Source organism: Stegodyphus dumicola, chromosome 4 (assembly GCF_044657685.1).
Source record: "Stegodyphus dumicola isolate Sdum_Otavi_A_Nest chromosome 4, ASM4465768v1".
Classification (NCBI taxonomy): domain Eukaryota; kingdom Metazoa; phylum Arthropoda; class Arachnida; order Araneae; family Eresidae; genus Stegodyphus; species Stegodyphus dumicola.
This window is the reverse complement of record NC_140771.1, coordinates 48,901,516-48,928,948: the sequence shown is the minus strand read 5'-3', so window position 1 is coordinate 48,928,948 and position 27,433 is coordinate 48,901,516. Positions and strand designations below refer to the sequence as shown.

Below are 27,433 nucleotides of genomic sequence, written 5' to 3'. Positions count from 1 at the left end.
TTAATGTAAGTGCATGTTTTACTTTCGTTTGGATCCAATAATGCTTCCAATTTCACATCTTCGTACACGTTTGGCCTTCTGCTATGTTCTTTGTCTTTGACATCAAATTCACCATTCAAACTTTTGAAACCACTCACAACTACTCTGGCTTAAGGCAGTCGTACTATATGCTTCTATAAGTAATCGATGCACCTTAGCTGCAGATTTCTTCAAATTAAAGAAGTAAATTAAAAGTTCTCACAAATGAAGCTTATTCGGCTCAAAACTCAACATTTTCAAATGGAAAAATATATGATGCTGATATAAAATTGCTAATATTTCAAGGTTATGTTTGCAGATGTCAAATCTTATGATATGACATTTTACATCAGACAATTTTAACCATAACTTACTGCTGGTGCCATCTTTTGTCAAACAGCAGAGACTTATTTGTACTCCCTTTATTTCTTATATTATGTATCTTCCAAAATGTATGTTGGTGCTGTATGCTAATTTTCAAGCTAATAAATAAAAAATAAGTTCTGTGTACTGCAGTGATCTATTTTTAGAAGAGATAGTGGCTACTAGGCAGTAGGGAAAACAAATATATTAGTGATTAATAATATACCTTGAAGCTTACCGAATAACACTGCAAAAATGTGTAGCTGTAACTCATATATTGGGAAAAACAAATAAATACTATGTTCTTTGTCGACTTTGTCTTTGTTGCAATTTGTATTTAATGAAGCAATTAAATGATTTCGTGTTAGTAATGTGGGGAAAAATTGCTTATTCCTTTTTATGCAGAAATAATAGTAAATTAACAGTTTTTTAAAATATTTTTTATCACTTTTATTGTAATTTTTCAACAGTGTGCATGTTCTATCATACTTTTTTTTAATACTTCAAAGGAAATACCTTTATATAACAGTGTAAAAACTACTATGACTTATTTCAACTTCAGTTTATTTGTGTTAAGAAATGGTTGACAATTACAATAATCATGGAAGGAGACAAATTTGGAAATTAAGAGTATAATGTTTGAAGAAAATATTCACATACAGAAATTCATATTAGAAGTCCTGAAAAAAATGTCTAACTAAGAAATTCTAGTGGCCACCTTTAGAATATACAAACAGAAGTAATAAGCTCTGTTATTACAAATTTTATATAAAATTTTATGATATACCTGGCACATCAGAAGATATCTAAGTTCTTGAGCTTCGTATGATAATGCCATTGTGCGTCCATCTCTACAAATTGCTTTTAGGCTTTTCTCTTCAACATGTATCACAAGTGGAGTCCTAACACAATGAGAATTATATTAAAAATATATTATATACACATTAGTAATATTACACATATTGAAAATTAATTGAATGGTAACATACTTTGCAAGAAATTTTTGCCATATAATCTCTGTCTAACTTTATTATGTTCATAATATTAAATAAAGTTTAATATTATAAACTTCTAGTTATATTATATACTTCTAGTTTTCATAAAAGCATTTTTATAGAAATTCCAATTTTCCATTTTATTATAATTTTCATACATTAATAATTTGGCCAAATCTCATTTTTATTTATTAAATTTTACAGATTAAGATTTTACTTTATAATACAGATTTTTCAAACTCAAACTTGTCAGTTGTAAATGTCTTATATAAAATGATAAAAATTTCCTGCATTGAAAATTTCACTTTATTTAAATTTTATATGTTTTATATTCAGAATTCTTATACAGAGTCATTTATTTTTTCACATTAAGGTATTAGCATCAGTTTGTAAAATGTTAAAGAATCTTAATGAATATGTATGTAAAGGTAGAACACTTCAGAAATGAGGAAGAAATTCAAAATTGAAACATTAAGTGACATATACATTATCTACATTCCACTATTTATATGAAGCATTGCTAATAGAATGGCTAATGTATGAGAACTGAAGGCAAAAATCATCATTTGCAATGACAACCACTTTTTTAAATATTATTTATTCTTCATAGTTTTCTTAAAAAATAATAAATAAAAGTAACTTATTCATTTGTTAATCCTAACATTTCATGCTTATATATAATATGTTAAAAAAGTTTAAAATGATGAAATCTTCTCACAAGAAAATGCAATCAAAATTATTCTTGTATGCATCATCATCTGAGTATCCTGCCTTTTGAGCAATGCTGATCTACTTGGTTAACATCAAAATTTGCAAAAAATAACTTTTTTATGAATGCTGATAAAGAGCATTTTTTGAAACTTGACAGAAATTATTTTTTAAATCTAAACTAAGTGAAATTATTATTTATTCAATATACATGATGCTGAAATAATTTGTGTTTTGAAAATCTTAATGCCAAATACCATCCTATTAGTTGAAAATAAATTTAAGTATAGCAAAAATAAAGCAGAACAGAATACATGACTTTTTGTTTATTTTTATTTTATTTTATTTTATTTATTTATTTATTTATTTATTTTTTTGTTTCAAAGAAAACAGGAAGGAAAGGAAAAGAAAAAACAGCTGCGCCTATAACAGAACTCAAACTAAAGATTCTTCACATACTTCGATGCGATTTGTAACAAGCAATGAAGTAGTAATAACATGTTTATTACTGAGTTAAAAAGCAAGTGAATCAAAGCTCAAATAATTTTTATTATCTTAAAAACTGATTGCTTCACTTTTTCATTTTAAGATCATTTATAATTGAAACTTTCATCTAAATTGATTAGTCAATTTATTAATTTTTTAGAATATTTCATAGATTTGTTACAAATTTTGAAAGTAGGTTTTGTGGAAATGATTCACAAGATGCAGAGTCATTATTTTAGATTCCCTCTTTAAACAAGCAAGTTCAGTAACTGGTTTTATGAAGTAATGTGATTTTGCTGCAGTACTAGACGCATATATTAGAAACTTATCCGATTATCTTATTTTAACAAGTGAAATATTGTCATAGATTATTATCACCAATAAACATATACACTTATTGTCATAAAAATTTGTGCACCAAGAATAATTGTTTGATCACAAAATTTGGCATGATGGTATGTGTCAAGCAGGTATGCATATGGTTAGAAATACAGCATGGCACTGCATTGCATAATGTCACCAAAGGACAATCAACTTCGTTCACTCTGACACCTAAAAAAGGTATGCAGATGCATTCTGTGTGTATTTAATCTATTGCAGAAAAACGTTTTTCCATTAGAAATGCCGTTTATACAACTATCAAAGACAATATGATTAGCTGCCAGAGTTTGAGAAGTGAAAAATCATTGGGATGATGGAAGGCATGTGGTCAACTTGGTGAACAAGCCCATTCTGACTTTATTATTAAGGAAATGTTAGGACCAATGGATGAACACAGCAGCCAGGTCACAACACCCTTAGCACACTAGCAGCCAAGTGGATCATCATATCATCCAATTTACAACACTAGATCATTGCTTGCCACTTAGACACAGGCGGCACTTATATGGACTTAGTATGGGCGCCACTGTTTGACAGTACTATCGTGAGTCTCCTGACTGAAGAACATTTGGTATCACAGTGATTATTACCTGTGCTGCCAATGACATCTGCCCACCATTGCCTCCATTTGAAGTGGTTTTGTGCTCAATAGGATTGAATTGCAACTGAACAGAACCATGTCATTCTTAGTAGTGAATAGAGATTCAATTTAGGCAGTGATGGCAATCATGTGTATGGAGAGTTGCAGATGCTCCAACAGATGGTGAGCTACTGTTGTAAACAACACATATTTACCTCTAATATTGATCCATGGCACCACAATAGCCCAATGGTACATTTGTGACATCCTTCAGCTACATGTGTTGCCGGTTATGGTTGAGGTCCTAGGAGCATATTTTTAATAGAACATTGCTTGCCCAGTAACGGTGTCACACGAATGCCTGTGTAACATTATATTTTTCCCTGCCCTGTCTGATCCTTAAGGAAAGGACCCGTCCCTGTCCTATCTGATTTATCATTGATGAAACATGGCTTAGATCAGTTGACATGACACGTTGGACAGCCTATGAATTTGGTCTAACTAGAGGTATGCAGTAATTATGAAATGAGGTGACACTAAAATCATATGAGATCTGTATGCCTCATGCCCATCTGTATTGCATCATAGATTCATGTTAGAGGTTGCCCAAGAAGGTACTAAAATTTCCACTGATTTGTAGTTTTTTCCTGCAATAAGTGATACTTTTGCTTTGATTTTGCGATCATTTATATGAACACTGCATTCACACAGACAAAATTTTGTTTCATTCTGACAACTCTTTCTTGGTGTGCAAATTTTTATAGCAATAAGTATACATCTTCATTTTATGCTATGAAACCAGTAAAATTTCTGAGCACTCCTAAAAAATTTTCAACTTAATATTATATGGATAATCTAATAAGAATCTTTAACACTTTACAACATCTCAAATGATTCATGCTTCCCTCCCCCTCCCTAAAAAAACCTTTAATGGACACAGCAAAAATCTCAGATGATTAGAGTTCATATTCATAATTAAAAGATCTCCCCCTTAAAATGAAATTATGTTAAAAAAATTATCAGCTTATTATGGTGAAATAATCTAGTATTTTACTTTGCAAAAATTCTCAGCACAAAAAATAGCTTGCATGAAATGTCACCCATGGACTAAACATCAAACACTTTTTTGATTGGCTACAGTTATTAAAACAACCTATCATATTTAGCTTTTTTCCCAAGCATAGCATGAAAGAAATTGTTTGTATTTGGTTTAATTATCTATAATCTTTAGTAGCAGATATTATCATCCACTAAAAAGTTATGAAATAATGATAATTTGCCCTCTATGGTAAATAAGAATTTGATTCCCCCCAATAAACAAAATTTCCTTCTTTTAAGATTATTTTTTGTGTAAACAATATCAAATATATGACCTTTTAATTTTGCAAGTTTTTTTTTTTTTTTTTAATGGTAACAAATTTATGGGATATTATTTTTACATATGAAGAAAACTTAAACAATTTCCTGGGAGCTCACCTATCCTGCCATGAATCTAATTGCAGAAAAAACTTAATTACATAAAATTCTACTTAAAATTAGAATTACATAAAATTCTACTTAAAATTAGCATTAATATTTGCAGTGTGCTTTATCAACTACAAGAAAATAGAATACAGCTCTTTAAGGTAGAATTCTGCCTAATTTTAAAGTGCAGTTTGGAATGCTTATATCTATTATATGCCTAACAAATGGTGCTTCATGGTTTCTTTTATCTCCTGAATAGAGATTTTAAATCTAATTATATAGAAATATTTTGCACTCTCTTGAAAGGGGGGAAGAAAAAGAAGATTTCAAACATTATAAGGTATTTCTCCCGCCTTTGTGGTGTAATGGTCAGCATGCTTGATGTGTATTCGAGAGGTTCGAGTCTCGGCAAGGACATTACTCATTTTTCATCTCTCCTGCTTTCAAAAAATAACTAATGTCTCTACAGTGGCGCCCGAACTAGAAAAAGGTTATGGATGACGATTCTCCAACACCAGGATTTAGCGACTGGGTCCCCTAATCCCCAGTCACTCTTAAAAAGTGGAAGTATATAAGGTATTTCTCCCGCCTTTTTAGCATGCCTTCATGGTGTAATGGTTAGCACTTTCAGCACGTATTCGAGAGGGCTGAGATAAAAGTCCCGGCTAGGGCATTGCTCCTTTTCATCTCTCCTGCTTTCAAAAAATACCTAATGTCTCTACAATGGTGCCTGAACTAAAAAAGGTGATGGATGATAATTCTCCACCACCAGGATTTGGCAAGTGAGTCCCCTAATCCCCAGTCACCCTTTAAATGGGGCATTCTATAATGTATTTCTCCCGCCTTCTTAGCATGCCTTCGTGGTATAATGGTCAGCATTTTCGGCAATTATTCGAGAGGTCGGATGTTCGAGCCCGGCGAGGGCATTGCTCATTTTTCAAGCCTCCTGCTTCAAAATAATCATAATGACTCTACAACATTTTCTGTTACATATACTAATTTTATTCTAGTCTTTTTTTCATACCACTATATTTGTGCATAAAGTTTTACAGTGGATGGACAAAAATATGGAAACACCTTGTGAAATGCATGTTTGAAAAGAAAGATTGATTTTAGTGAAATATGTAGGTGGCGCTGGCGTTTTTGACTACTGACGCCACCTATACAACTTCGTAAATATGCTAAACAGTTCAGTTGTTGTCAGAGTACTGTTATGTGAGGTTGTCATTGCATTATGTCAGAGACTTCGAACGTGGGCAAATTGTTGGAGCACGTATGGTAGGTGCTTCCGTAGGCAAGGTAGCCGAGGTGTTTAGTGTTTCAAGAGGTACTGTATCGAAGATTTATTCCGCATATTTGAAAAGCGGAAAAACATCATCTGCTAAATCACAGCGTGGACGAAAGTGTGTCCTGAGTGATCGTGACAGACGATCATTAAGGGCAATTGTGACGAAAAATAAGAAGACCACAGCTGCAAAAGTTACTGCTGAAATGAATGTTGTGTTACCGAACCCTGTGAGTACCAAAACAATTAGAAGGGAGCTTCATAAACAGGGAATTGCTGGCCGTGCTGCAATTGAGAAGCCACTCATCAGGGATGCTAATGCCCGTAACAGGAAAAGGTGGTGTTTAAGTCATAAAGCCTGGACTATAGAGAAGTGGAAGCGAGTAATATGGTCTGACGAGTCTTCTTTCACATAGTTTCCCACTTCTGGCCGAGTTTACGTCTGGAGAACGCCATCTCAAGCCTATAATACAGACTGCTTGTTGCCAAGAGTGAAACATGGCGGGGGTTCTGTTATGGTTTGGGCAGCCATATCGTGGTTCTCTGCTAGCCCCATGATAACTGTGTCAGGTCACATGACTGCCAAGACTTATGCGAACATTTTGGCCGATCAAGTTCATTCCATGGTACAAACTTTGTTCCCCGATGGTGATGGTGTCTTCCAAGACGACAAAGCCCTGTTCACACAGCTCACATTGTCCAGGACTGGTTTTCTGAGCACGAGGATGAGTTGTCCCACCTCCCCTGGCCACCACAGTCACCAGACCTGAATATTATCGAACCTTTGTGGTCTACATTGGAACGGAAAGTGCGTTCTCGTTATCCACCGCCAACATCGTTATCTGAACTTGCCACCGTTGTGCAGGAAGAATGGTATAATATTCCCTTGGCAAACATACAGGAACTGTATTAATCCATTCCGAGAAGACTGCAAGCTGTTTTGGATGCCAACGGGTTTCCTACAGCATATTAAGCAAAGAAACATGTTTTTTTAAAGGTGTTTCCATATTTTTGTCCAACCCCTGTATTTAACCCTCTGAGTGGCACAGAATTCTAGATTTGTTATGAAGACCAATATTTAAACAATATTTATTAATTGAATTCGTATAATTACTTATTTTAGCCTGTATTTTCATCAATTTACATTAAGATGATATTTACATTATTAAAAAAAGCAAAATATCTTAAATTATATATGCAAAATAGCAAAACTTCTGATGACCGGATAAAGCCGGTCATAACGCTCAGAGGGTTAATGTAATACCATGAAAAAAATTTATATTATTGGACAAATGCAATTATTACAAGCATTGTATATAAAAAAAAGTATAAATTTTACCTGCAGATTGTTTCATATCCATGTGTCATTATGTTTATTTTAACACTACTTAATGTAGGACTATTCAAACATGCCCAATGTGCAACTATTAATGGATCTTTTATTTCACAAGCAAAGGTGTCAATCATATACATAGTTCTGTAAAGAAAGTTAAAGAATTGACTTTAAAAAACAATGTGCACTTCAAATCTATGCAAATGCGTTATAAAGTTTTTAATAATACAAGAAAAAATTTTACTTCTTATAGCAAAACTCAGCATTAAAGAAACATATAAATACAGCTATAAGCTGTAAATTATGAAATTTTTTATTATGTATAAGAATGAATTAATTGAATTTTTGAGCAATGTATGAAAAGTAAAGCTTTTTTCATTTGTATGGAGCTAGTCTAAACCACACATTTCATTGATAAAATAAAATTCTTTACTATTATAGAATTAAAGTCCATTATAACAAACTTCAGAAACTGAAAATCTGAGTTAATTAAAAAAAATGGGTTATCTCACAAAAAGATGTAAAAATTGGCTGAAAGCTTTAATTTAGAAAAATTATATTAATTTTAATTATGACTTGTTACATCAAATTACTGAATTTGTTTCATGTTCTTTTTCAGTTTTTTACCATTATTTTACACAATAAATTACTGAGCACAGAAGTTGTTCCTTATCAAATTACACAACTACTTCTAAAATAAAAATTATTCCATTTATAAAAACATGAAAACACTAAAAAATTGATGACAAAACTATTGAAAACTTTTACCTTTAACTTATTGTAAGTTCTGAGTAAAAAAAATAATCTTTAACGTTTTGCGATATGATAAAGACTATGGAAAACCTTTATTTGTATTTTTATCCCAAAACTGAAAAAATGCATCACTTTTGGTTTTACAGTGAATAAAAACTTATGACACACATCAAAGCTCTGACATCCACTGTGTAAGAGATTATTTTTGTTTAAAAATTGAAAAAGATGCATCACTTTTGGTTCGGCAGTGAAGAAAATTGCACACATCATAGTTGGCATCCACTGTGTTAGGAAGTTCATCTTTTGCATGCTGTTTTTCTTCAACACTTTTATCATTAGAAAAAGAGTCTTGAACATCAGCATTTTTCACTTTAACTCCTATACTTGATATATATACTGCACTGATATTGATATCTTCAGTACTTGAAAGTTCATGTGCTTGCCAAAGCATATTTGGAAAAGTTGTCTGTATCACATAAAACTGGAATGCCATTTTTTCTAACCACTTAGCAATAGGGAAATCCACGCTTTCACTATCTTCCCTTTAACAGCCTTTATTAGACAAACAAACATATCAAAACCAAGTTTGAATGCTTAATTTTGTAACAAGTGGTCAAGACTTTTCTAGCACAAGCATTGCATCAAAAAATGAAATATTATAATCTACTTAATTGCCATACTTCTTCAAAACAAGCTGCTTCACTAAGCCCACTCCACACTCCTGGCCAAGCCCTGGTCCATAAGCTGCAGCATCAAAATTGCATATTTTGGGGGGAAAAAATCTTAATTCATTCTAAGTTTTCAACACTAGTGTAAGCAATACAGTTTGTCAATCAAGAGCAAAAGTTTCCATTTTTTGGCTGAATGTTCATCTCACTTTTGTAATTCTTCAAATAGTTCTGATCTCACACATGCTGTACAATTAAGCTTTATGGTTTAGTTTATTAGATTACGGCAAAGCACTTGAGGGCTATTTGCCTTAAAGAAGGGATGCCTTCGTGGAGGACTTTTTAAGAGAAACTGGCTCGTATACGCGTTACACATGGGGAAAACCACGAAAACACCCATGCAGCCAGCCTGTTCGTGGGATTCGAACCTCGGAACGAACTACCAGTCAGTGCCGGATTTAGCATTTTTCCTAGGCGGGGCGAAAACTTAAAATTGCCGCCCTTACCCATCTTTCTTTAAGTTTCTGTAACAAATTTTAGTTTTTTAAATAAACATTGAAATAGGTAGTTTTCGAGATAAAATGTAAAATCCATTTTATAGTAAGAAATTCTTTATGTGCCATTTTTGTTCTAAAAGAAATATACATAAAAAATGGTTTTACTTATGGCAAAGCATAAGAGAGCTAAGAGGGAAGATATCTTTGCTGAGGTCTTTTTAAGAGTAATTGGCTCACATGCAAGTTACGCATGAGGGAAACGGTGGAAGCACCCAAGCAGCCAACTAATTCGCTTGATTATATCCCCATATCAGACTTTACATCTCAGCCACTAGTGGCCAAACAAACATACCAAAAGTTACATAATTAAAAACCCGTGCGAACCCTCTTAATGCAGTTACTTCTCCAGTGCACTGAAATAATCAAATTTACATTTTCTCTGAAATGGGAATTTTTTCAATATTTGCAACAATACCTACTCACACTAATAAATGATGTTAATAGAAAACGATTCAGCACTAAATGCTAAAATAGTTCAGCACAGTACAAAAATGGAAGTCAGACATTACTAAATAATAAAAAAATTCATTTAAACAAATATAAGCAAATTACAAATCACTAATAGAATGGATTGAATAATTTTTAACTAATTTCTCGATGCTAACAGTAATTTTAACCTAGCACGTTAAATATTCATTTCACAATAATGTCTTCATGTAGCCTACTCAAGAACTCTACTATCGTCCTCACAAAGCCCGATAACCAGGGGTGTTTGTGGAACCCCAAAAAATCCCCTGAAACTTTTACGGACTTACTACCGACATTTTGGAGTTTCGAGAAGGGGGGGGGAGAGAAATGAAAAATTACAATTATGAAGTATTGAATGACCTAATTATAAAAGTTCAATAAATTACTTTTTTTTGCAAAATTAATAACCATAAATTTTCAAACATATAACTACTACATTTTATGTAAATATTTTAAATTACCTGAATTAATTCTTTAAAAAAAATTATCTAATTTCTGCTGCTTTTTTTTTTTATTTTCTGATGTTTGTGGGCTTGTCTGTCTTTTGTGGTGAACTTCATAATTGCAGGAAGGTTGACTTTTATTTTCCTCATTTACAGTTGAAGAAATTTCCTTAAGAACTGCACATGCAGAGGTTGAAGCAGTTTGCTTTTCTGCTAATGTAGAAGGTTTTTCAGAGACTTTTATAGGTGACTCATCTGAAATACATGTTTTTAAGTCCTCTTGATATGTTTTCCAACTTCTGTTCATATTCAGTAAGAGATCTTTGTGAATTGGATCAGTCATTGGATTTTTTGAGCCATATTTTTCACATGAGGTTTCTTTAGAAGCCATTAAATCATATTTAATAGTCTGCACTGCATCTAGGGAATTAATCTTAAGAGAGGTTCTATAGTCAGTGACAAGTGTATCCATTAAGTTGAATGCACTTTCCACTAATGAGCCATGGAAGCAGCTAAGGCAGGCTTTGACCAATTTAGCCAATGTAGGATACTTATAATCATTTGTGAAATCATCTTTTAAATTAAAAACTTTAGACCAATATTTATCAATTGTACACTTGACTTGATTTCCACTTTCATTAGATGTGTAGAGCATTTCTTTGGTGATATCAATATCACTCTGGTATAACCTTATTTCAGCTTCTACTTTTGACTTTTCATTATCACTAAAAATATGGGACATAAAAGATGATAATTTTTCAAAAGCTAATATTGTACTGGTTTTATCTCTTAGCTCTGGATCTAATGCTGCAAAACTAATTAGATATGAATTTTTAAGCGGTAATTTCTGTTTCATATGCTGTGCTGTATTAGTATAAGCTTTCATCAGAGAAATTTGGAATTCTTTTTCTATTGGATGATTTTTTGATAATTTCTTCAGGAGAGTGGAAGCTTCTGCACCAGTAAATATTACTTTGCTAGGTAGATGGAATTCTGGATTTGTGACATCAACCTTTAATAAATCATTATAAGATGTGCACTCTATATTTTCTGGCTTCATAAAAAAAAAGAGAAAAATTTTGCCATCAATTTATAAATACTGGAATGTATTAAATGAAGCATTGGTTTTTATTGTTTCAAATAATTTAATATATGTGTTGAACTCTGGTAATACTGCTGAAAATAATGCCATATGCAATAAAGTTTTGTTTTGCATAACAAATAACCCATTTAGTATTCTTTTTTTCCGAGCTAAAGCATCCTTTGTGAGTTGTTGGGAATGCAAGCAAGAATACACCCTTTCAACAATTTTTTCCTAAGCTGCAGAAATATTTCTTTTATTGTATACAGTTTCAACATAAGAAAAATAATTCCCTTTATCAGTTTTATCCAAGTAGTGAAAATAAAATGCAATAAGAGCATCCCACAGATCTTTGATTCTTTCTAAAACACATAAAATGTACACCCACCTATGGTCTGGTCTCTTCAAGGGCTTAAGTTTTTTAATAGCAAGGGATTCACGGATTTTGAAAAAGTTTTCTCTTTTACTGCAGCTTTTCATATCAAAATAGATGTCATCAAACAAATCTTCTAAGTATCTATCAAAACATGAAGCAATTTTTTTTGGCACAGTTATTAGCTGTGTGACATGTGTCACCATCAATATCTAATAAGTGGGGTGCTTTGTTTGATCGTAGTCTGGTTTCAACACCCTTTTTTTTTCCACGCATGGTGTTACATGAGTCCATTAATACATTAATTAAGTTTGCCCATGGAATATTATTATCTTCAATAGTATTAACAACTGCTTTAAAAACAGCTTCTGAATTGCAAGATTCCATCTTTAGAGATGCAAAATGAACTTCATTTTGATTGTTGTCAGAAAACTGCACCAATATTGCCAGTATACTTTCTTGAACATTGCTAGTACTTTCATCCAAATTTAGAGAAAATGGAGTCGCCTTTAAAGTTTTAATGATATTTTCCTTAATAGTTTTTGCGAGCCCATATATCATCTTATAACATGCAGTAGTCCTGACATTTCCAACGAGTTTAGTGCCGTCTGATCGCGGCTCAACTGTTTGCAGAGTTCAATTAAATTGGGAGCTACATTGAAAGAAAGAGAATTCTCGGCGATAAACGAAGTTATTAATACCTCTTTGGCGTGCTTTTCTTGTCACTATATCCAATGGCCGAGCATCAGTCTCCAGTAAGTCATCAGTATTTTTTGAATTAGCATAATTACTTAAAGTCATTGAATGTCTAATGCACTTTGAATATTTTATGTGCGTCACAGTTTTAGAATGATTTGTGAAAGCCTTGAATCCTTCTCCACCATACTTCAGCAGTGAGTTACAAAAAACACAATATGCTTGTCCAGCAACATTTATTTTCTAGCACCATGTGCCGATGGTATCCCCATTACCATCTCTCCGTTCAATCCAATTCCACCTAAATGCATTCCAGACACCTTCTTCTAATTGTATAATATCACTATTTATATCGAGAAATTTCATAACGAAAAATTTACACGTGCATCAATAAATGAAATGAAAATTTTACACAGCGGAGAAAAAAAAGTTGAGAAGCGATCAATGACAAATAGCTAATACAGCGAAAAATCTCCCTTCTCTACTTATTGGCGCCACGCCAGGAGAGATAAGACCTTGAACCCAGAGTCACGTGATCGCACATCTGGTCGAATGAAGTCTCTCCCTTTTTTTTCTGCCGCGCCTACTTGCCGAAAAGAATCCAGAAGAGAATGTCCCAGAACCGGGGGAATGAGTCATAACTCGCAATAAGGAAAGAACAAAAAAGAAGTTTTTTCGCCCCCTTTCACGCATTATCACTGCCTTTGGAGAAAGAAAGGAAAAGTTTTCACCACACACACTGACCTTGCATTTTCTGCTTTCAAAGCAAACAAAATTACCCAGATCAAAATGAATAATTCATTATTATTCCTACTTCCTTTTGAACGACGATCCCCGGAATTTCAGAGTATCGAAGTTCAAAATCCCCGGAATTCCAGGGTTTCCCCAGAGCACAAACACCCCTGGATAACATAATAAATATTTACATATTCACGCAAAAGACTATTTTTGTACTGTAATAATCATTTTCTCTGAAATATGCAATTCTGCAATATTTGCAACAATAACTAGCCAGACCATGGAGGTAAGAAAGAAAGGAGGGACTAACCCTGCACTGTGAGTGAAGCATTGCTCCAAAGGCTTCAGTCTCCAGATGGAGTGATTTTTGTTTACATTTAGAACTCCCTTGACAGTGCACTGATAGTATTTTGACACACAATACTTCCATACAAATCGAAAAACGGGACACTTCCGCATAAAAGAAACATTCATTGTGCGATGGATAATAGCAATTTGTATAGTTATGCTTATACAAAATGTTATGTTTAAAGAAGATTTTAGCAAAAATGTTACGTTTAAAGAATGAAAATTACCTTGCGGTACCTTTAAAATTATATACGTCTTTCGATACCCTTGATTATGCACTTGTAATAATAATAATAATAATAATAATAATAATCTTTAGTTACAAACAATAGATTCCATAACTTAGGACAATAGATAAGCTGATTAATTACGAAACTAACTTTCATTAGCTATACATAACAACAATATGGGCTACTGCTGAAAGGAAAAGGTTAGTATTTGTACTTCTTTTCATAATTCTTATTTCAAATAATAATTTTAAGTTCTTACCTAATGCTCTTAAAATAGTATGGAATTAAAATTTTACTCTGCAAGCCTTTTGTTCTGAAAATAAATCTATAGCATCGTCATAATTTACTTGATGTGCTGTTTGATTTTCTTTTGCGAGACTTGATAAACGCTCCTGGCTCATCAATGATCTCAGATAGTTTTTAATAAGTTTTAATTTGCTAAAACTTCGCTTACAGCTTGTGGATGTAGTTGGAAGCATAGAGTAAATCCACAGGGCAATACAAATATTGTGAAAGTCATCCTGAAAATCATAGGTGTAGATCTGTTGCAAGAGATAAAAAGCTCTAGCCTTTTTTATGTCGTCGAATAAGACTGGGGCTTGTTCTTTAAAAACGGAAAGTTCCTGACAAAACTCAAATGCGTTTAGAGATCTCGCTCATATTTTCGTGCAAGATCTGCTTCATTCTTTTGCAGTTCTTCAGTTGACATACTCAATATTTCATGACCACTGAGAAATGGAAATTTGAATTTAGTGTAATAGCCCTATTTACCCTATTAGTTAATAGCCCTATTAGTTATTTTTTAATTTCTGATAAGATTCGATGAAATACAATTTTCATTGCATTAGAAAGTAGCTGAACACGATGAAGTGTTCGTGAATCGTCCTCGCACAATTCATCAAATTCCTTTTTGCGTTTTAGAATTTGTTTATTTGTCAGAATAGGTTAAACCTCAATTTTTTCCAGCTGCTGCTTTAAATTCTTCTATCCAATATTCCGTAGGAATTTCTCTCATTTTTTGAAAAGTTTCGGTCAGACCTTCCATTGATGCGACGGAACATACAAGAATAATATCTTCCATTTGAATTTCAGTATTTATTTGATTGATTTCTCGAAGAATATTAGCTCAAATTGTCAGGCTGATAATAAATTCAAAATTTAAATAAATTTACAACATGTAGCAGATGTCCTGCTTCGTACTTTGATAGATAATTAATTTTGAAATAGTAATATAGTACTTTGAAGGATAATTAATTTCTTTCAAGAATTTTACTACTTCTGGTAAATTCGTTAGAAGGGCTTTGACAGCCACATAGTTTGACAACCATCTCGTCTGGCTGCTTCCTTTTGAGTTGGTTTTTGGACATCTTTTCATAATATCCCATCGAATAGTGAATCCAACAAAAAAGCTAAATATCTTCTGGATAATTCCAAAGAAGTTAACTGCTTTGTAATTCTGCCTTGTCGGCAAGACAAGGCAGAATGCACACAGACAAGATTCAGAGTGAGCCAAACATCGCACATAGTCGGCCTGCTTATTCATTTCTGTAATCCTGGCTTGTACTCCAGGATCTAATATGGCCGTTAGATCCATTATCCTCAGATTGACCACGACATTGTCGATATCCAAACCATCAAGTGTCAGTTTTTCCACAATCTGTTGAGAAATACATTCTCCTGTCTTTCCTCCAATTTCTATGAAATCAATAAAGCTCTCCTTTATTCAACACACATTTTTTATGTATTGAATCACCTGGCTCATTTGTTCTGTATGCGACACATCTGGAATGCAACTGAACATTACTGTATAATATTTGGCTTCTTTAATATCATTTAAATTGCTATTGGGAACTGTTTTTGTCATTCTTGTCAGTAATTTCATTTTCAATTATCTTTGTTAAATATGATACTTGTCCCTTCTTTAGGTATTCTAACTGGCACTTAAGAGTTATGTTTGGCTAGCAGAGTCATTAAATTCAAAAAAATTGCCTTGACTAGGCCGAGGACACTTTGTGAGCTGACTGCCAGGGGTTTCATCAGACCCACGTAAAAAAAGACAGTTTGTTGAAAGATACAATACAGCATCCATACTCACTTGTAGGATCTTTTTTCCATTTTTCTTTCTCTGTGTGAATTAGTCTCTTAATGTCATGATGCCTTGACACTATTTCATTTCTTGTAGTGGAATTTTCCACTTAATCATGGACTCTCTGTGGGATTTCAGATATTTTGTGCTCAGTTTATCTTTCTGCAGCTTTTTTTCAATTAGTGAATCATGTAGTACACAATGCTGATGTAACGGCAGTGGCATGTTTCTGATAAATCTCACAAGGGTGTACAAAAATTGTATTTTTAGTTTTAGAATATATAATCCAAGATCTTTTAAGCCTTTCATTGTATGCTAACATTCTGTGCCACAATGAAGATGTCAAATGTCTTCCATCACGTTCAGTGTACCTAAGGTCTACGTTGTCCGGATATTTTTCACCTAATAATACAGCTTGACTGTAAAAAAGATCATTGCTGATCGTTCATTTTTTCTGTGATTGGCCATTACCTGGGTCTAACAAATCAAAAGATTTTAAGTCTTCGTTCTGCTGCCCACACTCACCTAAATGAGAAAATACTTTATATCCTAATTTCATGTGCTCCTGATGTTAGTTTGGGTTCTATGAAAAAAGTTGTTCTCTCAGTTGCTGAAATGAAGTCTGTTTGAGGATGACAGATGAAGATTCTTCATCTTAGTCATGCAAATTGCAAGAAATATCAATATCGTTTAGAATCTCGGCACCATCGGAAGTTGCGGTAGGGTCTGACGGTTCGTCTTTTCCGTGAAGCCATTTTTTATTTTAGCTGCAATTTGTTTTCTCTGTTCAGTCCTATCTTTTGCTCTGGTTCTATATTCTGCCCCTGAGAGTTTTTTCCTAGACCATCTCATGATTTCTTGCACCCTAAATAATATACAGTATAACTTGCTTTAATATGAATAGCTAAAAATTGACTTAATTTCATTCAACAGTATTAGGGCCGCGTCGCGGACGCGCGCGCTAACTAAGCGGTTGCGTCTCGCTAAATATAGTGAGGAATACTAGAACAAGGCATATTTAAAAAAAAAAAAAAAAAAAAAAAAATCAAATTAAAAAAAACTTTAAAAACTATAAAAAATAAATAAATCCATTTTTAAAACCTAAGTTGCTGAACTGGCTGCAAAAAATCAAATCAATCAATCATTTATGTTGTAAATTCTCGACATACATTAATTTTAATTATTTCATTGGTCCAAGGTTAATTTGTATTAAGAAAGAGTTACAATTTACAATGCTTCTCCATTTATTTCGCAAGAGGCATTGGTATAAAAGCAAGGTGTCTCTATGCTATCGTTCTATTTTTCATTTGAATATTCCTGCCAGAAGAGAGGACAACAGAAGAACTCTAGGCAAAGAAGTTGAAGAGAAAGATATTAATCACGTTAATAATCACGTTATACACCCTTGTGAGATTCTTTGCTTTAGGCGTCACTTACAGGGACCAAAGACCAAGGCGTTTACGTGTTCGGCTGTACTTAGCTTACTTTTAAAACTGTTTGCTCCATTAAAAGGTTTTGAATAATTAATTATAAATATTCTTAAAAGAGGTTTTAAACCTGGCTTTAAAACTACTAATGTTGCATCAAAATTTGACATTCCAAATACAATTCAGCGCCACTCTTCAATTTGCCGCCCGGGGCACAGACCCCGGCTTGCCCCCCCTCTAGATCCGGGACTGCTACCCATAGAGCTGTAATGTACTAGAGAGAGAAACGGCAACCCTGAAGGGGAACAGGAATGCGAACCAAGTGACGTTTGGAACATTTCCCACATCTTATTTCCCGCGAATCTTCCTTACCATTACAGTTCTATGGAGAATTTGTGAGAAGCAAGTGTTTTGCGTGTAAGCGCATTGTTTCGGACTTCAAAAATGATACTTTCGTGCTCCGCATATGGATGTAATTCCAGATATGTGAAAGATGGAGGAGTAACATTTCACAACTGAGCTTTTTCTAATGTTTTAAAACCTAATTTTATAAAATATAGAGGTTTTTTTATCCACTCTACTTGCCTTTTTCTAATAAAAAATAGATTTTCTAATTTTATATAATATATGCATACTTGAAATAACATTTAAATAAAAGTATCTTAATATATATGTATGTTTCTAATAACTGTTTTCTGAAAAAAATGTTAAAATTTTAGTAATACAATATAATTTTAATTAGTCTAGTATTCTGCTTTGGCGACATTTTTTATACGCCAACAGACTGCTTTGAATACGTTTGTTTATATATTCTTTGTATGCGTTTGCTCATGCGGACATGTGCGAAGTAGTAATGTATGTATTTAATACTTGGTAATGTTGATGTAACACTGTGTAAGAACTGCATAAAATTATGTTTTTTTGGGGGGATATGAATGACTTTATTTTATCCCCTTTTCTTGCATCCAAATATAACAAATTTGTTTACCTTCAATCACGTATTTTCTTCCTTATATCATGTTTCTGGCATTTATTCAAATATTAAGAATTTGTTAAGTATTAAGAAAATAGCAATTATATAGCAGTTAAATTTCAAAACTTTAATAGTTTTAAGTTTCTTTTTAAAAATAATGAACATTATTTAAATTTTACCTTCTAAAATTATTTAAAATAAGTATGACTACATTGTGCAACGTGCATAATATATATATATATATATATATATATGCTAGTAAAAGGAAGTCTTAATTTACCACCTTTTTGTTTCATAATTTAATTATTTACCACTCTCTCTCTTCCTTTTAACTTATATCTGCTATATTGACATTCATTTTTAGTTCACTTTATTTAATATCTTTCTCACTTTGATTTGCCTACTCTGTAGTTCTCTGTAATACACCGTATTAAATTTCCTTTTCGTATTAATATTAAATTTCCTTTTTGTACTATTTTCTGTTTTCACTCATTCTTTTTATGTTATCTATTTTTTTTATTTTTTATTCTGTCCTAAGTACTAAAAACCTTCTTTTTTATTTATTTATTTTACTTATTTATTTTTTAGTTTGCTGTTAGTATATTATTTATTATTTAGTTTGTTCTCTCCAGTTTTTTTTTTATTTTATTTAAAATTTTGTAGACGCCGATGGACATATTGCAAAATATTATTCTACAGCATGAAAATTATTTAAATTTAAAAAATTAAAATTTAAAATAAAGTTAAATTTTAAAATAGAGTGTCCAATTTTAGGGAAATTATTAATTTTGGCTGGTGTTTATCGATCTAACCTCTTCTGCAAATTCAACGGCAGCCTCTGCGAAATGACGTCTTTCCAAGTTCGCATTTCGAACTGAGAGAAAAGAGAGGAAAAAATCGCCAGCCATGGCGATAGTACGCCAAAGTCTGGATTCAGTTCCATTTCATGCCCAAACTCCTGCAGCTCATTCCTGTGCCACTTTTTCACCCGGTTTTGAATGGCGATGCTCCGTCTAGTATATAACAGGTCTATGCTGCTACCAGTGTTCAGCAAAATTACTGCTCGGCCGCTGGTGGGCTCCATTAAGCTTTATGGGAAACAGGAAAAAGTTTTTTTATTTATTTTTTAAAAGCATTTTAGCTTTTGAGATTTTTTAATCACCAAATGCTCTAATCCATATATGCCGCACATGCAAGAACTGCATTTTGCATTTATACCAATTTTCTGCTACTACACCTTTGGCAATTGAATTTTAAACATTTGGTTAGGCATCATCTTACAAAATAGATCAGCTTCATCAGCACTAAATATTTTCCCCCTTTGTACTAGTGAGAGATATCATCCCAAGCATTTTTTTCCCTATTTTTTGACATCTAATTTTGAAATAATCCCAGATTATCTGGGAATTTTTTTTTTTCCTTGAACCTATCCAACCAGCCATTATAACACAAAAGGCAGTTACCAAATTAACTGGTCTTTATCTGAAGTTGCAGCTCTTTGAATAGTGAACCATTTCAGCAATGCTTATTCAACATCCTTAAGCTTAGCCTTTCTCAACTTTTCTCTCATATCCAAATTTTTCCATGAGCAAAAATTATTGAGTCTTCATTTTTTCTCATGGTACTAACAAATTAATGGGTAAAAATTTTTCCACATGCTATTAATTGTAGATTTAGATACAACCTGCAAATATCAATTTGACTACATCCATTCTGTACTCTTTTTAAACAACATTCATATTATGTTCAATCCAGAATGCTTTACATTTAACCCTTTGCGGTCGTATGTCCACTCTCAGCCACCAAAGCCTTTTTATCGTTCCGGTCGTATGTCTGCTCTCAGCCACCACAGCAAGGAACTATGTGAATCGTATACGGTATGCATTCATGCATCAGTTTACACTTTTCCTATATGAACCTCAATGCCTAAAGAACCTATTCACAAACCAATACGGTGCTCCATCGATTGAAGATAACGTAATCTAATCTAAACAAAAGTTGTGACCCAGAGCTTGCCATGCAAGACGAAGTGGCGAGTCAGTTGTCTTGTAATGAAATCGACAACGTTTGACGATACCTTGTAGAATTCCAAAGAATCTTTCATAAATCGTATTTAACAGTAATTAGACATTCTCTCTTCTTAAAATATTCCAAAATAATTCCCCAAAATTCAGCTAGAAGAGAGAACAGGACACCCATGCCACATTTTATAATTGTCTGAAAATTGGTGGCACTGATAGGTGATTTTCGTGACAGAGCAGATTCAAAACCAGGAAAACCATCAACCTCCGATAAGGAAGAAAGACTTAATGGAAAACTGCATATATTGCGGCATTGTGAAAATGTAAAAAGTAAAGATTGTAGTGTATGTTCAAACAGAAAGATTGAGTGTGGAAAGCACCAAACCAATTATTTTTGCGATACATGCACTCGAAAACCTGGCCTGCATGTTGGAGAGTGTTTTGAAAAATATCACAAGAAGAAGAATTATAAAACATAATTTTTATACAAAAACATATCACTAGATTAGTGTATTGAATAAAGATATATCTAAAGTTCACAAAAGAATTACTAAATCTTGTTTATCCATCATAAACTTGCGTGTTATGTATCCCTGTTCTATCGACAGAAATTAATTCTGACCAGTATGATACCCATCTCCAAATTTAATCCGATAACAAAGGGTTAAAACACATCATACAGATTACTTTTTGACACAGATATTTTTCATTAATACAGAGTAGTTTCACTCTTAGGAAAAAGGAGGGAAAGGAACACAACACAATCTTTAATCTATCTGATTCATTTGCCCCAGTATGGTTGCAAAAAAAAAAAAAGGTGAAGTAGTCTTTAAAAAGAATAACCTAAATCTTGCAAAAAAACCTAAAGAATGCAAAACTGTCCATTGAGAAGAATGATTTTGAAGAGAATTTTAAATACTCAAAACAAATGATAAGGATAACAAATTTTCATTACCTGAAAGATGAAGTTAAACTAACAACAATGTAAAGGTTTTTCTGCTATCCTCATATCAAAGGATCTCAATCTTAATATCCTAAACATATATGATTTTAAGAATTAGTTATTTTTCTGTAGGAATATTAAACAAACTGGGGCAGGAGAGGCATATTACACATTCAAAATTTTCAGCTGAAGATATCCATAAAGTTGTTATGTTCAAATTTCATAAATTTGGAGTTTTGCTATAGCCCTCTAAAATAACATTATGTATGCAGGAAACTGGAAGGGATCAAAATGCATATTCATTATATGCAACGATTCTTTATAAACTACATTCACTATAGCAGGGTTTGAATGTAAAAAGGGAAAAAAGTATGATATATAAAAGAAATAAAATTTATAACAAAAATAGAGAAGAGGTTATAAAACATTTTTAATATTCATTTATAAAATATAACACATCAGTTCAATAAAAAATATTTATGTATTAATACAACAGTAAGGAAATATGATTTCATGTTAACAAAAATACAGATATTCAAGTTATTAACCTTATATTTAAACTTATGTATTTATGCTTCTGTAAAAAAACTGATATATTTTATTTATATAAACTATCTGTATACAGACATACACTGGATCATCCAGAAAGTTCTGCAGTTTTTTAATGATAAATACAAATAAAGCCATCCCAAAACATCATTCATTGAATCACATAAATTCTATCTCGTTCTATAATTCTGCAATCTTCTAACATCTGGAAATTTGTTTTAGAATGAAATTTTCCATATTAAAAGAAATTTATAATAAATCTAATGACTTTTTTCATTAAGTTTATTTTAAAAAGGTTATTGTTCTGTTTGACAGTCTTCAAATTCTGAAGTGACCTAAAGAATGAAAATTCAAGGAGCAAGGTCTGGTGAATATGGACATAATACAAAACATCCAACCATACACAATAATTTGTCTGACATTCACTGAAATGTGGGGTGACCACTGTCACAGTGGAAGACACTACCTTCATATTTGCTTTTCTGGGCACTTTGCTTCAATTTCTGCTTTTACAACTGCTATTTTGGAAATGCATTTTTCTGAATTTATTGCCTGATTTAGCAGCAATAATACATAATATACAATTTCTTTATACTCCTAGCGTACACAAAGCATTATTTTTTGGGGATGATGATCCCCTCTGAATGTTACTTAATAAAGCTCATTTGGCTTACCCCATGACTTTTTTTCTTGTAACATTATTGTATGGTAACCATTTCTCATCTTCAGTCATGAAACATTTTAAAAGAGGAGCTTCTTTATTTTGTTTTAGCAAACAATTACATAATTAAGACACAATATCACGCCAAACAAATACTAATTCAGAAGTCAAACAACAAAAATCAGCGTTATATTTTCAAATTTTCACAGGACTAGTTTCGATGGTTTTACCGAACCACCATCGTCAGCTGCAAAAGCGCAAATGAACAAGATAGGATATAATGATCAGATAAGATAAGAAAGCCTGGACAGAAAATAAGCTAGTGGCACCATCTGTTGATGAAACCAAAACTAAAACATAATTTCTTTAAGGGCCGAAGGCAAAGATGGATTGGATTTAGGGTCGTTAACTAGAAGTTAGGGTCGTTAATCAGAAAGATTTTTTTGAATGTGAAATGCCTTTAGAAAATCTAGTTCTCCAATGGAAGATGTTTTTTGAATAATTTTGGCAGCAGAAAAATTGAAAGTGTGATTTTTGGACCAACAATGTTGGCCAACAGAAGACTTCTGTGTTTTGCTTTTTTCTAACATATGCCTCATGTTCCATGATGTGAAATTTTAAGGCTCTCTTAGTTTGACCAATGCAAACTAAACTACACTGGCAGAAAAAAGGAAACACAGAAGTCTGCTGTTGCCCAACATTGTTGTTCCGAAAATCACGTTTTTTCAATTTTTCTGCTGCCAAAATTATTCAAAAAACATCTTCCATTGGAGAATTGGATTTTCTAGAGGCATTTCACATTCAAAAAAATCTTTCTGTTCTAGTTATCGATCCTAATTCTAATCCATCTTTGTCTTCGGCCATTAAAGAAATTATGTTTTAGTTCTAGTTTCATCAACAGACGGCGCCACTAGCTTATTTTCTGTCCAGGCTTTCTTATCTTATCTGATCATTATATCCTATCTCATTCATTTGCGCTTTTGCAGCTAACGATGGTAGTTCGATAAAACCATCGAAACTAGTCCTTTGAAAATATAACACTGATTTTTGTTGTTTAACTTCTGAATTAGTAAACAATTCCATGTTGAAATCTAATCAAGCATATTCTGCTGTATTAAAGTATGGGATATTCATATATTATAGCAATTTACATATCCATTCTTCTTCAAATGATGATGTAATGTACTTTTCAGAACATTTAGTTCTGTCAGATAGCTCTTGAAGTGTTAACATGGATTTTCAGAGATTCTATCTTTTAAGAAGTCCTTGCTTACAGGTTGCATAGAATGGGCATCATCTTTGAGGGTGAAATTTCCATGCTTTAAAAGCACCTTTGAACTGTGTCATCAGGGAAAGCATTTTGCCCATATACAGGACAAATTTAACAAGCAATTTGACTAAAAAGTTTTCTTTTAAAATAAAAGAGCGTAATAAGCCAAAAATGAACTTTTGGTTTCTCCATTCTTAACCCTGCACTGAAGAAAAATTATGCCACAACACATACTAGAATTTATGTAATGTGAGCAGAAAAGACCATATTTAAACATCTGTTTCAGTTTCAATCAAGATCATTCTTTATCAGCAGTAACAAAATAATTAGAAAAAAACATGTTTTGATTTGAAAAACCACAGACATTCCAGATAACCCAATACATAAACATATAAATAACTTAGGTATGTGAATGAGAAATACACCTATGTAAAATTTAAAACTAGGCAAAAAAAAGCAACCTTAGATTAACATAGGTTTTAAACAAAGCTCATTGGCAAGAACCTTTTTGCTTTAAAAAAGATGGAATCTATGTCTCTTGAAATCAATGAGTTTTGTTCAAAATCTATACTAACCTATAATAGATTCTCTTTGCCTAATTTTATATATTTTTATACATATGAATTTAAAAACAATAAAAGATAAAGATTAAAATATGATAATGTTACAAATTGATGAAATGACTGAAAATAAGAACACAAAACAAGTACATTAATATAAAACCCAAAGATATGCCTGCAAAATAGACTTTTGAAAAATTTTGGATTCCTATTTCAAAACATAAAACACTTGATAAAAAACATATTAAGAAATAAAGTCTTTTTTAATGTATTTTATTTATATTTTTTAAATTTTCAGAAAGCAATTAAATGTGTAACTATAAAGCATACAAAATAAAATAATAAATAAAGCAGATATTTTGAGCAAAAATACTACTATTCATGTAATAAATATAAAAGTTCCAAACCTCAGTCTTAAAACCACATGTCGTGTCTGCTTTATAATTTGCTCAAGAAGACTTTCACTGGTGGAGGGGAAAAAAAGCCTTTATTCATACATTTTTTATAACAAATCAAAACAACAAAATTAAATATAGCATAGATATTTAAGAAGATCTTTATGAATATGTAGCTACAGGTTTCTAGAGTACATAATGATGTACAATGTTATACAATTTCATATGGTGTATAACATATAACACTGAATAATATGGCGTCACCCAATAATATTAAGTGCTATATGTTTGTAGAGAATTCCTTATAACTGGGCCAGATTAATAGGACCATTTTCTCAATGATTTCAAGTAAATTCTTCATAATTATACAGGACCTTAAGTAAATGCACATGACAAAACACACCTCTCAAAAATAAGCAAGAAAATCAAGGCATAAGTTCTATGCAGCCTTCATTTTATTTAAATTCTACAAGGGTTTGTACACAGTTCTGCACATGAAAATTCAGTATTTTTAAGGACAATCATGAAAAAAATTCAGGACTTATTAAGCAAACAGGAACTGAACAAACTAAAGTAATTATCTACAGCTGAACTTCACTTTTGATTTTTTTACCAATAAAATAAATCTGTAATTAAATAGGATGCAATATTATTCAACATATACTAATATTTACCTTAATTATTAAACAAATTCAAGAATAAAATTAACTTCATAATTTTTTCAAATAATTACAATTAAATTATAAAATTTCTTTAAATATTTATATTTTACACTTATAATAGTCTCACACACTTTAAAGAAAATTAGTGGCTGTCTATTTAAATTTTACTAACCGTTACCTTCATATTGATTCTTTTTTATATGCCTTATTTCGTCATGTATACTCATTAGTTCAGAGCTACACTGCAAGGGGGGAGGGTTCAGTTCTATATTTCCCGTTCTACTGGGCTGACTGATGAAATTCAACTTGTGTTTTAGTATAACTATATATTAAAAGCTACAAAAAAATTATGTTTTGTAGTTATATTAATATACAACAAAAACAAACAACAAAATGTTTATGCATCTTTTTAACTTGAAAATTTCCCAGACATTTCAGCTAATTTACATAAATTTTCTTCTCTTTTACATCTTTTCTAAGTTTATTTGCTTCAATAAACACATCAATGTTCCCTCTAGTCTTTGCTTCATCTCCTAATTTGCTAGTATTTTAACTGTGTACACCTTTTACACACACAAAAAAAAAAAGGGGGCAGTTCATTATCCCCTGTTTACTGGACCGATTGTTGAAATTTAGCCTGTGTTTTCCATGTCTCGAAAGCGCGACTTAAGACATATATTAGATCTATATATAACATCATTCTAGCATGGATTCTATGATTCAAATTAGGCCTAAATATTAAATTTTGTAAAATTTGGTGCAAAATTTACAGAGAAATTCAAAAATTTATCTTGGTGTAATTTTTTCAGTTTGCGCCTATTTACTTGGCGAACTTCTTAATTTATAGCAACCTATTTTCTTTTCTTTTTTCATTGTAGATTAACGGAAAAAAAGTTCTTTTAAATAATTTTAACAAAGTGCGTAAAACACATTCGACGTCATTATCGCTAGAAAAAAAAAAAAAAAAAAAAAGATGAAAAATTTCAAAACGCTGCAGTATGTAAATTCATGTATATCTTAGAGAATTTTGAATAAAAAAACTCTAATTTTTTACAAGTATGCCTAGATATACATCTGCTTTAAGATGATGTTAAAAATTTTATAGGTTTAGAATACAAGAATTTTTCAAAAAATTTATAAAATATATTTAAAAATAGAAATTTTAAAAATAAATCATAAAAAATGTGCAAATTATATTTGGATTAAGCTTAAATTTTGAGAAAGAAATAGAAGAAAAAATCAAGTAAGTTTATAGAGACATTAGGTTATTTCAAAGCATGAGACATGAAAAATGAATATTGCCCTCGCCGAGACTTGAACCATGGACCTCTCGAATTTGTGTCAAGCATGCTGACCACTACACTATAAAGGGATGCTAAGAAGGCGGGAGAAATACCTTATGTACACAGGCGTAAATAAGGGTATGCAAGGAATGCCGACGCATAGGGGCCCGAAGGCTTAGGGGACCCTTAAATGTCCTTCCAAACTACATTTACATGTTTAAACTTAAAAGATGGACTCCATTACACATATATAGAAGCTTTAATTTATTTTCCCTTGATGAGTTCGGAATTAGAATTTCAATAAAAGAAGATTAATTATTATTTTTATATTTTTTCCCCTTTGCTTTTCATTTTTATTTTTAGAATTTGTACTACTATAAATTCTTATTTTAATATTGATATGTTTTGATTTTGTGTTAAACCCCTGTTACACAATTGTTAATATTAATATAGTTGAGGAATAGCCTTGATTTGACTCCAATTTACCTTTACCTTTAGAATCTTTAAGTATATGTAGATAAAAGAATTCATTTTCTTTTAAGTTTTTAAGGGCCTCCTACCTATATGGTGCAATAACGCAATTTTTTGTATGACGCAGATAGTAGACCCCTGGAAGCACCTGAAACAGCTAAATT

The 27,433-nt window shown here is 32.0% G+C and overlaps 1 protein-coding gene across 1 annotated transcript in view; it reads right to left on the bottom strand.

Annotated features, from left to right (window-relative positions):
• Positions 1-27,433, bottom strand: part of MED17 (mediator complex subunit 17) — a 99,083-nt gene that overhangs the window by 3,126 nt on the left and 68,524 nt on the right. Inside the window, exons 10-12 of the mRNA XM_085814817.1 lie at positions 24,866-24,922; positions 7,620-7,757; positions 1,169-1,283 (exon numbers count right to left, since the gene is read on the bottom strand). Of these exons, the coding sequence (XP_085670943.1) occupies positions 1,169-1,283; positions 7,620-7,757; positions 24,866-24,922 (310 nt within the window). The remainder of the gene's footprint in view (positions 1-1,168; positions 1,284-7,619; positions 7,758-24,865; positions 24,923-27,433) is intronic.